The 13,105-nt window shown below is 39.2% G+C and overlaps 1 protein-coding gene across 1 annotated transcript; it reads right to left on the bottom strand.

Moving 5' to 3' along the window:
- Positions 1–8,159: 8,159 nt before the first annotated feature.
- LOC145785806 (uncharacterized) lies at positions 8,160–12,891 on the bottom strand. The gene has a single exon (XM_082597517.1). It carries the CDS (start codon positions 12,849–12,851, stop codon positions 9,129–9,131), a length of 3,723 nt encoding a protein of 1,240 aa, XP_082453643.1. The 5' UTR covers positions 12,852–12,891; the 3' UTR covers positions 8,160–9,128.
- Between the last annotated feature and the right edge of the window lie 214 nt (positions 12,892–13,105).

The raw sequence follows: 13,105 nt of genomic DNA, 5'->3' as shown, positions 1-13,105 counted from the left end.
GTGCAAAAATCTCGTGATCTGGAGTACGAACAAATGATTGCTGGATATGCTCCACCAGCAAAGCGTAGAAAGTACAGAGATGCAGACGAAAGGCTGTTAACTTTGGTGAATCGCTTCATCGGGAGAAGTGGCGGCCCCAGTCAAACAATGTGGGAGTTTCTTCGAGGAGTGAGCCACAACTTCCACATGGGACCTTAACATTTCAAATTACCTTCTTTATGTTCATTGTGTTTTTTTATTTATTTGCAGTGTTTAATTGCGCATTTTCCGTATTTATTAATTGTTTATTAAAAATCTTCATCCTTCCACCTCGTGTAGCCTACCTTCTCAGACAAAAGAGCTTGCTGTGGGTTCTTTGCTGTAGCCTAGGCCTACTTGCAAAGTCAGGCACTGCACACCAAAATTTTAACCACCTGCTTACGGTATGTTTTTTTACTGATGTTTAGTGCAGTTATTATTTGACTTAACTAAAAGTGAACTCAATAATGTTCGGAAGCTTGAATAATTTATTGATAAAGCTTTCACCAACGCAAACCTGGACTAAAAACAAATAAATGCCGAACACGCGTAATAAAACAACAATATATTTTTCTGTTCAATATAACATTTTGTGTGAAAAGCATTGCCGGTTTAAGCAGCTTCACTCACGGAAGCCATGATATAATTTTCTGGAAGCTGCCAAGCTGATACAATCTGCAGACTTTACTAGGAATAGCACCTAAATGACCGGGCGCCACAGTGCTCCGCGCCTAAATATCCAGACGCCACAGTGTGCGCGCCTATTAGACCAGCGCCTAACTGTCTGCGTCTAAAAGACTTGCTCCCTAAATTATCGCCGATAATGCCCATCACTGGTCACTTGATATTTCTGAATTTTATGCTGGCATTTTGAAATTTTTTTGGGGGTGCACACTTGGGAGGGCCGTCAATGCACTTTTTTTGTCAAATCACTTAGCAACTCGGCTCAGATAGGAGGCTTAGGTCACAAACAAATAATCTGAAAACCTTTTTTAGATCGGGCCGCGGGAAGACGCCGCACAAAAAAATCAATATCACCCAAATAAAAAAATAAAAATAAATTTTCCAAAAAAAAAGTAATTAAAAAAATAAAAAATACACAAAACGACGTAAACAGTCAAAAACAATCACAGAACGTAATCTTTCTTCGACTCAAAACGTGGACGCTGTGAACGAGCAGCAGTTCGCGTCAGAATAAATTCATGTCTACTATCATGGCCGATGACTTCATCGCTCACTTCGGTGGCGAGTTTGACTGCGCGCTCAACTGCTTGTGTGCAGCATGGAAAACTGTCAATCGATGTAGGAACATCAGTCTCGACGAAAAGCTCTGTGAGCTGTTGGATGCTAAAATCGCGTAGAATTGATAGCCCAGTGAGTTTCTGCTGACTCCACCGGATCAACGAGTATGTTGTCATTATTTGCATTCAATCAATCAACGTAAAATACGACTGGTAGGCTACCACTAGCACTATTACGAATTATTGTCCTGAATACCTGTAATAAATTGCGAATTGTGTTTTAAATATCCCTTCACTTCACTGTTATGATTATATGTTTCATTGAAACAGAACCCAATTATGGTACTTGCTTCAGTCAGTAGGGTAACACCCTACCTGTTCTGCCTTCACTGAGTACTGATAGGCTATTTATCTGAATACCTGTGTCGTCCATATACCCTGACTTCACTTTTCATAGGCCCTATAGGCTGCTAAGTAGCCTACTTACTTACATATTGTGCCTTCATCTTTTATATAGGCTACCAAGAAACCGACTTACGTGCATATCATGCCTTCGCCTTTTATATAGGCTACCAAGTAGCCTACTTACTTGCATAGGCTACCCTGTCATCACCTTTTATATACGCTACCAAGTACTTAGGCTACTTGCATACCATGCCTTCACCATTTATATAGGCCACCAAGTGGCCTACTTATTTACATACCATGCCTTCACCTTTTAAATAGACTACTAAGTAGCCTACTTGCATACCATGCCTTCACCTTTTATATAGGCTACCAAGTAGCCTACTTACTTGCATACCATGCCTTCACCTTTTATATAGGCTACCAAGAAGCCTACTTACTTGCATACCATGCCTTTACCTTTTTTATATAGGCTACAAGTAGCCTACTTACTTGCATACCCTGCCATCACTTTTTATATAGGCTACCAAGTACTTATAGGTTACTTGCATACCATGCCTTAATCATTTATATAGGCTGCTACCAAGTAGCCTACTTACTTACATACCATGCGTTCACCATTTATATAGGGTATCAAGAAGCCTACTTACTTGCATAACATGCCTTCACCTTTTATGTAGGCTGCCAAGAGCCTAGTTACTTGCATACCAAACCTTCATCTTTTATATAGGCTACCAAGAAGCCTACTTACTTGTATATCCTGCCATCACCTTTTATATAGGCTACCAAGTACTTAGGCTACTTGTATACCCTGCCTTCACCATTGATATAGGCTACCAAGTAGCCTACTTGCATGTTTAACTGTATGATGATTGATGAATCAACCATGTTTGATGGGTGTGCGGTAGGGTGTGACAGCCGCCCCGACCTTTTCAGAATTTGCCTACCTTTTTTTTGGTGGTGAGGTTTTACCTGTATAACATTCCTGTAAAGTTTCAAAAAAATTGGTCAAGGTTTAGAGGTGGCCCGTGGCCACTAAAGTTTTTGGGGGGTGCGTGATGCATTTTTAGGGGTGTTTTTGCTATATCTCGGCTCCTAGACATGATAGAAGGTCGTGCTATAGCTCAATCGATGCAGAATAAGCAAATTTGTATTAGACTTGTGAAGAAACTATTTGCCTAAAATGTGTAGTTTTTGAGTTATTTGAGAAAAACCCGTTTTTTGTAAAAAATTTGTGAAAAATTGTTACATATGAATTGAATGTTTTACCATTTTCACTTTTTTTCTTAGGAACACCTGGAGAAGTACAGAAGCTGTAACTCTTCAAAGTTTAAACTTAAGTATATAACCTCATGTTTTGCTTTGTTAGAAGCATAGAAACTGAACACTAACATGGTGTTTAGGCTACTGTTTATGCAATTTCTATGGTGGTAAGTGCTAATTTATATTATATGCTATGTCAAAGTTTAAAGATCCAAGGTATTATTTGCTTGACACAATTCCTGGTGAAGAAAATAAGGTCATTACTGGTTTATGACTCCCTACTTGTAGTCAGGTCCTGCTGTGCTTTCTTGCTCATCATTCCACTACAACAAATACCTTGAGAAATGCTGCTAACGAAGCTGTTAAAGCAGTACTACCCTTTTACGAACATGCAAATGATGCAAGAATACCTCACTTGCAATCTCATTAGATGGCGGAGGAAGTGATTAAGCTGTTTAATGAAAGCTATCCTAAAAAGAGAAACCAAGTACAGGATGGACGATTTACAGCAACAGAGAATTAAGGATTACAAAGAGAAACTAAACTCCACAATAAAGTTATGACCAAAGAATGTGTTAGAACTTGAGTAATAAAGAAGACAAAGCATTTTTACTGAGTATGATGACAGACAGGGTTGCAAGTATGAGCAGTGTTGATATGGTTCTCACTACCACAGAAAAGAATGTCAATGGAAGCAAGGAGTCGGAGAAAAAAGGAATGTTTAAGACGAGAAGCAGCTGAAAAGCCATTTCATATTGTTGAGGATGATGTAGAGTAGACATTGAGGATCAAGATGATTATGAAGAGATAGCTCACTGCTCCCAACAGGCCACACAAAAGGACTGTGAAGACTGGTACATCAGCATTCTGGCCACATGATGACCTCAATTCTTCCACAGTAGTGGAAGCAGCTGTACGTAACCGCATCAGCCCTCCATCTTTAGCAGCACTTACACAGTCTTACATTACCGCTACATGAGGTGATGTTTCCAAAGTTAATCTCAGCTACAGAACAGCTTACAGGTAGGAAAGTTAACATTGCATTTAATTGTAGTGTTTGTTAATAAATGACTTCATTCACTACATCTGTTATCTTGCTTCAAAGGTACAAGTTGCAGTCAGTGGTTACGATAGCTTCAAAGATAAAAGAATCGTGGTCTCCTCATTCAACTTGTTGTATATTCATATGTGCCACGGTGGCTAACCGCTTCTGTGTCAACTTCTGCTCCTTGCAACGACCTAGAACTTATCAACAACCTCCTTGAGCATAAAGAAATCGAAAGCAGTATGGCCAAAGCAGCTCTTAAAGCTCTAAAGGGGCACATGTGGTATCTTAGTGAAGAACCTATACCCCTTACCCTTTTCGATAGCAGTGTGTCTGACAAGACAAGGCAAAAAATTGTTCAAAAACTGACAAGCTTCGAAGATCCTGGACATTCTTTGAAAAGAGAAGGAAGTGATTTTGGCAAACCCTCCCTTCCTTCCGTTCCTACAAAACCAACAGATGACTTGAGCTCCTTTGTCGGAGAAGATTCTTGGAGCTTCTTCAGAACTTTGAGGATTGATACGACCTTTTTAAGTGTTGGTGTTGTCGATTGGTGCCAGAATGGCAGCTACTGTGAAGCAAGGAAACGGGTTTCAAATCTTTGTGTTGTTAATGATGCAGCAGAAAGGGGTGTCAAACTGTGCCAAGACTTTATTGACACTACTAAGACACAAGTTTCATTTCAAAATGTTCTTCAAGTAGTTGAGAACAGCAGAAATTCTATGCCCAAACAGCGTAAACAAAAGTTACATCCATCTCGGAGTTGGTTTCTTACATTGTGATTTTTATCATCGCTGTTCCTCGCTCTCAAATGTATTTTGTGATTTCGTTTAACATTAAGTAAACATGTGAGTTCATCATTTCATTGATTTTCCATGTGTTTTAACCCAAGAAGAAAAGATGCTATGAACATTTTTCTCACAAATATGCAAAAAACGGGTTTTTCTCAAATAACTCAAAAACTACACATTTTAGACTGAACATTTGTTCACAAGTCTGATATAAACTTGCTTATTCTGCATCGATTGAGCTATAGCATGACCTTCTATCATGTCTATGAGCTGAGATATAGCAAAAACACCCCTAAAATGCATCGCTCACCCCCCAAAAACTTTAGTGGCCACGGGCCACCTCTAAACCTTGACCAATTTTTTTGAAACTTTACAGGAATGTTATACAGGTAAAACCTCACCACCAAAAAAAAGGTAGGCTCTGTGAAACCAAGTTTCAAAAATTATGGGGCGGCTGTCACACCCTAGTGTGCGGCGTATGTATACGCCACTGCAATGTCCAGGGTTGCCATCGACATGGACCCCAAAATAATGACAACAGAAAAAATAAATTTTCATACAAAATAAAACAAACGTTTTTGAACAAATCTCAGCATTTATACGAGCCATTATATATCACATGCCATATTGTTTGCCAGAAACAATGTGTTCCAGCAACTCATTGTTCGTAAAAAAAATACTATGTGCATCTCACGACAACTCAGGTCTAGGTTTACTTTTACTGTAGTAGGGATTTGGCTGTCATTCCACTAAGTTCATTCACTAATTGTTGAAAATAAGACAAAATAAGGACTCAAATCAAAAAGAAGTACATTTCCTAGCAATAAGGACAGTAATATTTTCTAAGATAGAGTTCTTCAAAAGGACAAATCTTAGAATTAAGGACGGTATGGCAACTCTGGCAATGTCCCTGGAATGGGGTGATTTACCGATTAGGTCCGTGTTGTGCGCCGTCTTCCTGGCGTTCAATTAAAAAATGGTTTTCCTTTTCGCCATTTACTCGACAAACCTCCTAAGAAACTCGAGTTACTAAGCGATCTGTTTCCGACGGCCCTCCCTAGTGCACACCCCCCTGGATCCATCCTTGGGATACAGTAGCAGGCCTCGAAATTCACGGCGGACACGGCGGTCATGTCCGCCGTCACAACATGTGATGTCCGCGGGAAGTACCATCTAAATCGGTCATATTTGTCCGCCGAGAAATAGCGATACAAATCGTCATTGCATAGCACGAACAATTTGTTGCGAATATATAATTTCCGCGCATCTAGAAAATGTGAATACTGTATCCCTTAGCTTCCATTCAAGCAGGAAAACTTTCGATTTTTTTGTTACTTTAACCATTGATGACATTAACTTTGCACAACAGAAAATAGTAGCGTTAGTGTAGAAGTTTTCCGACTTGTGCCCAGAGCATTGTGACGCAAGAAGCCACACGACTTCATTCGGTGGAAGTTAATCAATTATGCGGCATATTAAGCAGTTACACGGCGCTTTGACTCTTCAAGCGCACGTCGTTGTTCTGATGAAAGCTTTTCAGTGACTTTGCTGAAATTTTAAAAAGCCTTCTAAACTGTAGCTATAGTTCTCAAATGGTGAAGAATTATCAAGATAAAGTAATTAAGCATGACGATCGACGCTAAAACTGGTGTGTCCGCGGTGAGACTTAATTTGTCTGCCGAGATAGCTGCTCAGACCGGACATGTTTGTCCGCCGTCAACAAAAACGAATTTCGAGGCCTGCAGTAGTATACACGCAGTTACGACGCAAAAGTAATTGACATGAAATTACAATTTCATTCTTCACTTGCAACCGTATTTCACAAAAGGCAAAATCTCTCAACATATCAATGAGAAATATTGCTGATAAAAATTTCACAAAAAAAGCTTGACCTATAAAAACTCAGACTAGCTCTACACCTACTTGGGAAGCAGTGTATTTAAATACAACTGCAAAATATGAATACAAAAATAACCACAACTGCAAATATGTTTCAGGGTCTTGTTTGTGGAGTCTCTTACAACTCAGCACATGGCAGTTGGCAAGTGACAACTGAGCTAGCAACATTTTCAGCAAGTGGCTGAAGTTGGTAAATAATGAAGGCTGTGGCTATATTTACATTATATAGTGTAATAATAGCCTCAATAGCATTGCCAGGTAAATAATTCTGCCCTAATTTGCAAAAAGTTTAAAGCTGTTGAAAACAAAAACTTGTATTTTGGAATTTTAACCCTTTGTAGTATAACCCTTCGTAACTTTAATCCTAGCTCTGGCAACACCTGATTGTAACTATGGTAACAAGTGTGTAAAAATAGCCACTTTGAATAATGAAACCAAACAAGTAAAAACTGAGCACACCAATACTTGGCATGTCATAAGTCAGCAAATTGAGTTTAGCAAGTGATGACCAAGAAAGTCTGATACTACCGTATTTATCCGTGTATAAGTCGCAAAATTTTGCACCAAATCTTGCCCAAAAAGGTTGGGGTGCAACTTATACACAAGGGTGCGACTTATAGACAAGGTTCTGAACTTCTGACAAAGGAATGCTACAGATCGTGCATTAGCGCTGCTATTAAGTGTTTGTATTTTGCGTGCGAGGATTGCAAGCATCGCATTAACATGCTCACTGCACAGCATGCATGTAAATTTTAACGTGAACATCTCGCAATTCTCGCATGTGCATGTGTGGCACGCTTGATTGCAATGAGGACAACAATGGGACAAAGTGTTTGGCATCAGTGAAGATGGAAACGTGTTTGAAGGCTTTTAAAATTTTGATTGTTGTTTTTGAATAAAATTTGCTAAAAAAAAAATTTTGTACCAATATTTGAGCAAAATTTTGGGGTACGACTTATACACGGATAAATACGGTAGCTGAATATATATTCCATTTGCTGACTTTGGCAGCAGCAAAAATAAACTTGCTTAGTTGTTGCATGTCTAGTGGTCCAACTACCTTGTTTGCGTTGTTCTTTCCTGCAGTGTTGCCAGATTTTTTTTTAAAAAAAGAGCCCAAAAATGCGTCAAAGCGATTTAAAAGTAGCCCAATTTGCCGTCGCGACGTCGACGGTCGAGCGACGAAGGCGCAAGCTTTCTAGGGGGGTTTTGGGGCATGCCCTCAAGAGTCATGGACAAAGCAACATCTTTGTCCATCATGCTGATTGTGTAGATACAAAATGCATACACTGTTACTGTAACGTCCGCTTTGTCTATTTGATTGCTACGTTACAGTGACGTATTTTGTTTGTCGTTGTTGACCTTTGCTCTATTTGAACTGTCTAGTCAGTTTCTTCTGTCTAGATTGCTTCCAACAACACGACACATGAATTTGAATTGGTTTTCACGTGTTCTTTTAATGTGCATTTTTAGACAATCTTTTAAACACAGGTAACTTTGAGATTTCTTAATTTGCGACCGTCCAGAGAAAAGCAATTTTGTATAATGAAACAAATCGATTTACAGTACAATTTACGAATTCCCTTTCTCAAGGATTGACAATTATTGAAAAACGAATAGGTCATAATGGTTGTATAATTCAATGAAAACTGACGTTGTATCGTCGACTAATAAGTTACTGATTTAACGAAAACAGACCACAGGTGCCAAACGCATATGCGAAAGAGGCCAAACAATATAAAAGAGAAACAAAAACAGGTGGCTTTTTTAGTACAGTGGTCGGCAAAAGAGAAAAAATCCAAATATTAACAAACGAGTCACAAATGAACGCAGAGGGCTTAACTTAAGAAAATTGGCAGTAACATTCCCTCCCCTTTAAGGCCTCGTACATTTGTTCAAATACACAGGTATAAACAACATGAGAAAACAAAATCAGCACAAATTTACATTGGTTTTGCAGGAACGATCAAGCATAACTTTTGAATTGGTCTGACAATCAAGGACTGTTTAGTTTGAACGCTAACGCTACGGACAATGCCATTTTTGTCGGGAAACGTTTGAATTACGCGACCCATGAGCCAATTGTTTCGGGGTGTGTTATCTGCGATTAAAACTATGTCCCCCACAGTCAGATTAGGAGATTTTTTGGTCCACCTTTGTTTTTGCTGGAGCAAAGGTAAGTACTCTTTTACCCACCGTGTCCAAAAGACGTCGGCCATGTATTGGACTTGTCTCCAGCGTTTTCGAGAGTAAAGCTCTTTTTTGTTTGTGAATGAGCCTGGAGGAAGGTTTATTTGCTGTTTTAGAAGAAGCAAATGGTTCGGTGTGAGAGCCTCCATGTCATTAGGATCGTCTGACGATTTTGTAAGTGGACGACTGTTAATAATGTTTTCTACTTCACACATGAAGGTAGTCAGCGTTTCATCTGTTAAAGTTTGGCCTTTACAGATAGCTGATAAGATTTTCCTAATGGATCTGATTTGTCTTTCCCACACACCTCCATGATGGGATGCACTTGGAGAGTTTAAAGATCCACTTGATGCTTTTCTGTGTTAAAGCATCTTCGATTTGACTGTTGTTCCATGATTTGATGGCTTCTCTCATTTCTCGTTCACCACCAACAAAGTTTGAACCATTGTCAGATCTAATTTCTTCTACTTGCCCTCTTCTTGCGATGAATCGTCGTAGAGCGAGTATAAAAGATGAAGTGTCAAGAGAGTTTGCGATTTCAATGTGTACGGCTCTTATTACAAGGCAAGTAAAAATGACACCGTATCTTTTATGTTCTGTTCTACCCTTTTTAATAATAAATGGGCCAAAATAGTCTACACCAACATAGGTGAATGGAGGTTTGTCTGGTGTCAATCTGTTTTTAGGAAGATCAGCCATTTTTTGTGTGCTGAGTTTTCCGCTTCTTTTGCGGCAATCAACACATTTGGATAAAACCTTGCGGACTGCTGAATTGGCTTTTATAATCCATAGATTTTCGCGCAGGGCAGACAGGACGTGTTCCCTGCCACTGTGACCAAATGTGTCGTGCATTTCTTGAATGATGAGAGGAACTATTTGGGAGCGATTTGGAAGGATAATTTGATGTTTTGCATCGTGTTTGAGAGGTGCAGCTTTGATGCGGCCACCAATTCTTAGTAAATTGTTTTCTAAGAAAGGGTCGAATTTTATTAAGCTACTGCAGTTGTTTAATGGCTTTTGTGCTTTCAGTTGGCTGATTTCGTTGGCAAAGTGTTTTGACTGAACAAAGGTAAAAATAAAGTCTTGTGCCTTTGTGAGCTCATCTGGAGACAAGCAAAGATTGTGTGCTGGGGCATTTTGTTTATTTGCAAGGTTAGTCAGTCTTAAAGTCAGAAATTTATGCTTACAACGGAAAAGCCAAGCAACGATTCTTTTCAGCTTGTACCAAGAAGAATACTTACCCAAAAGATCTTCCAGAAAGTGGGATTCGCTTTGGATTGCAAAACACGTTTGCTTTGGTTGTTTAATTTCTGGGTCATTGTCCACGACTTCGAGAAATTCTGGTTGCTTAGGCCATTGAGGATTGTGGTTTCCATAGAAATTCAGGGCCGTTTTTCCATGTATTCCAGGGACATCAGTAACGTTTTCGGCGTATTGATTCATGATCATGTCATCAACAGATCTTTTATAGTCCATGTAAAAATTAGCGTCCCTTTTAAACTTTCGTTTCAAGCAATTAATTCTTTGGAGAGCTTGAGATTTGTTAAAGGGTAATTTTAGGTCCGGATTTCGAACGGGCAAGTCGATTTGGTAGTGCGAGTCTTCCAAAAGTTTGATACTAGAGTTAACAGATTTCATGAATTGAGCTTGTTGGACAGATAATTCGGGTTTACAGTTAACAATCGAGTCAACAGCGTCAAAGCACATGTCGCACATTGGATGGGTAGAAGTTTTGGTAAAGAAATTTTTAGTTTTACTTTGATCCTGTTTGCTGTTAGGACAATTCACTAGCCAGCCAATGGCCGTTTTGATGGCATAATAGCCACCTTTTGCTTGGATTACTTCTTGTGGTTGGAGAACGTACGGATTGTCATTGCCAATAAGGAGTCCTACCTCTGCGTCAACATCGGGAATCGAGATGTTTGCAAATTCTGGAAAGTGTTTAGTGTCTTCTAGGGTAGGAATATCTGTATTTGAAACAGGAATTTGAAAAGTGGAGTAAAGAGAGCTTAGAGAAATGTATTTGTTTTCGTCAAAATCTGACATTTCGACATTTGTGACCACCTTTACCTTGTTACGTTTGCCAGTGTTGTTTAGCGTGGTGGTACAAATATTAGTTTCTTGACAGTCGGCAATTTGCAACTTTTCTATCAAATCATTTGTTATGAAAGATGTTGTACTTCCACTGTCCAAAAACGCTTGTGTAGTGATAGTTTGATTACTTCCTTGCAGGCGAACCTTTACTGGGATTATGGGAAGCAGACTGCGAGAATTTGTTCGTGTGTTGACAAACCCATTGCGTATTGCTTGTGTAGGTTGATTGATATTAATTTTTTGAGTTGTGTCTTTAGGTGTGATATTTGTGGTGATTTGTGTTGCATCTGGGGGATGCAAGAGAGTAGTGTGGCGTTCAGTGCATCCTAGTTTTATGCAAGGGTCCTTCCTTTTACATTGATATGCCCAGTGACCAGCATTTAAACAGCACTTGCAGAGTTTGTTGTCGATTACAAATTTAAGCCTTTGGTCAATATTCATCATTCGAAATTGTTTGCATTGATTGAGAAAATGTTTATCTCTGCACAGATGGCATGTCCTTTCATGGTTCGACGATTTTATTTGCGTTGCAAAGGTTACGCTGCTCCTACGTTTGGAGTTGGAATCATCGAATTGTTTTTTAGTAGATTTTAGAATATCGCATGCCAAATTGGTCGTTTCTCTCGTTTTGCGCGAGACGTACCGTGAGAGATCTGAAAGGCTTATTTCTTGATTTCTTTCATGCAAAATTACGTCAACTTCGCGTAACCAGCCAGAATACCAGCCACTTGGCAAGCGTCTTATTATTTTTGTTATGGTATCCATGTTGTCCATTTTCTGTAAGTAATTCATGCCAGACAAAGTACATATGCAGGAAGTTAGTTCCGAAGAGAACTTGATTAGAGAATCCTTGTTAGAATTTTGAAGAGATGGGCCGTTTATGACGGAATCAACACATGCGCGAGCTATTTGAAATTTTTGACCGAAGGTTTGTTGTAGCAAAGCTCTTGCTTTTGTGTAACCTTCGTGGGGAAGCATGTATTGACACCCTTTTACCAAAGTGTGCGCAGAGCCTTTGGTGTATTGCAACAGATAAAAAAGTTTACGTTTAGGCTCTGTGAAATTACAATCAATTAACGTATCAAATGCGTCTAGAAAACCACAGTATTCAGCAGAATTTCCATCAAAGATTGGGGGTTCTACAGACAACAGTGGGGACGGGTTGATAGTAATATTTGGAATTTGTTTCGAGTTTACTGATTGATTATTGTTTATTTGATTTAGTACAGGGGTCTGGGCATACGACGTACTCGGCTCATGTCTCACAAACGATTTATTTGTTACTGTTTGTGAAGGATTAATTTTGTTTGAAACGACAATAGATTCGTGAATGTTAGACCTGGCTTCTACGCCACTCAACGTTAATTGGGATAACATAGGATACACAGAATTATTGTTTACATTAGTTGCTAAATTCGATTGAAATTGTCCGTTTATATCAACATTGTCTTTAGACATTTTATAGCGCTCACCAGCATCTTCTTCCGATTCTTCCGAAAGTTGGGCAATTGTCTCTTGGAGCTCTGCCTTTAGTTTAGCTTCCTGGACTTGTTGCAGGAATTTTCTTTCTTGTTCTTCACGTAGCTGACTTTGTTTTAGGACCATTGTTTCAAATTCTGCCCTTGCTTTCGCTTGCTCTTGTTCCAACTCGCAGATCCTTTTTTGTGATTCCAATCGAGCTAATATTACCGCCTTCTTAATTTTAGCGCTCATTGTAGAGGAGCGGCTTTTGCTGGAAACTTTGCTGGTGCTGTCGCTTGGGTGCAGACTGCCATTTTCTGCTTGGTAGAGCATTTTTGATTGTGATCTTGTTGTCACCTTTGATGTTTGGGGTTCTGGATTTGTTGATTCTTCGGCATTTGATTTATCTGCCACGTCTGTCTCCTTTACAGAATTTGTTGCCATTTTCTTGACATTCAACTTCGCTCACTGTCAACAACGACGACTTTCTTGATTGAAATGTCTAAAAACTGAATGTAACGTCCGCTTTGTCTATTTGATTGCTACGTTACAGTGACGTATTTTGTTTGTCGTTGTTGACCTTTGCTCTATTTGAACTGTCTAGTCAGTTTCTTCTGTCTAGATTGCTTCCAACAACACGACACATGAATTTGAATTGGTTTTCACGTGTTCTTTTAATGTGCATTTTTAGACAATCT

This window comes from Aplidium turbinatum, chromosome 16 (assembly GCF_918807975.1).
Source record: "Aplidium turbinatum chromosome 16, kaAplTurb1.1, whole genome shotgun sequence".
Classification (NCBI taxonomy): Eukaryota; Metazoa; Chordata; class Ascidiacea; order Aplousobranchia; family Polyclinidae; genus Aplidium; species Aplidium turbinatum.
This window is presented reverse-complemented; position numbering and strand designations above follow the sequence as displayed.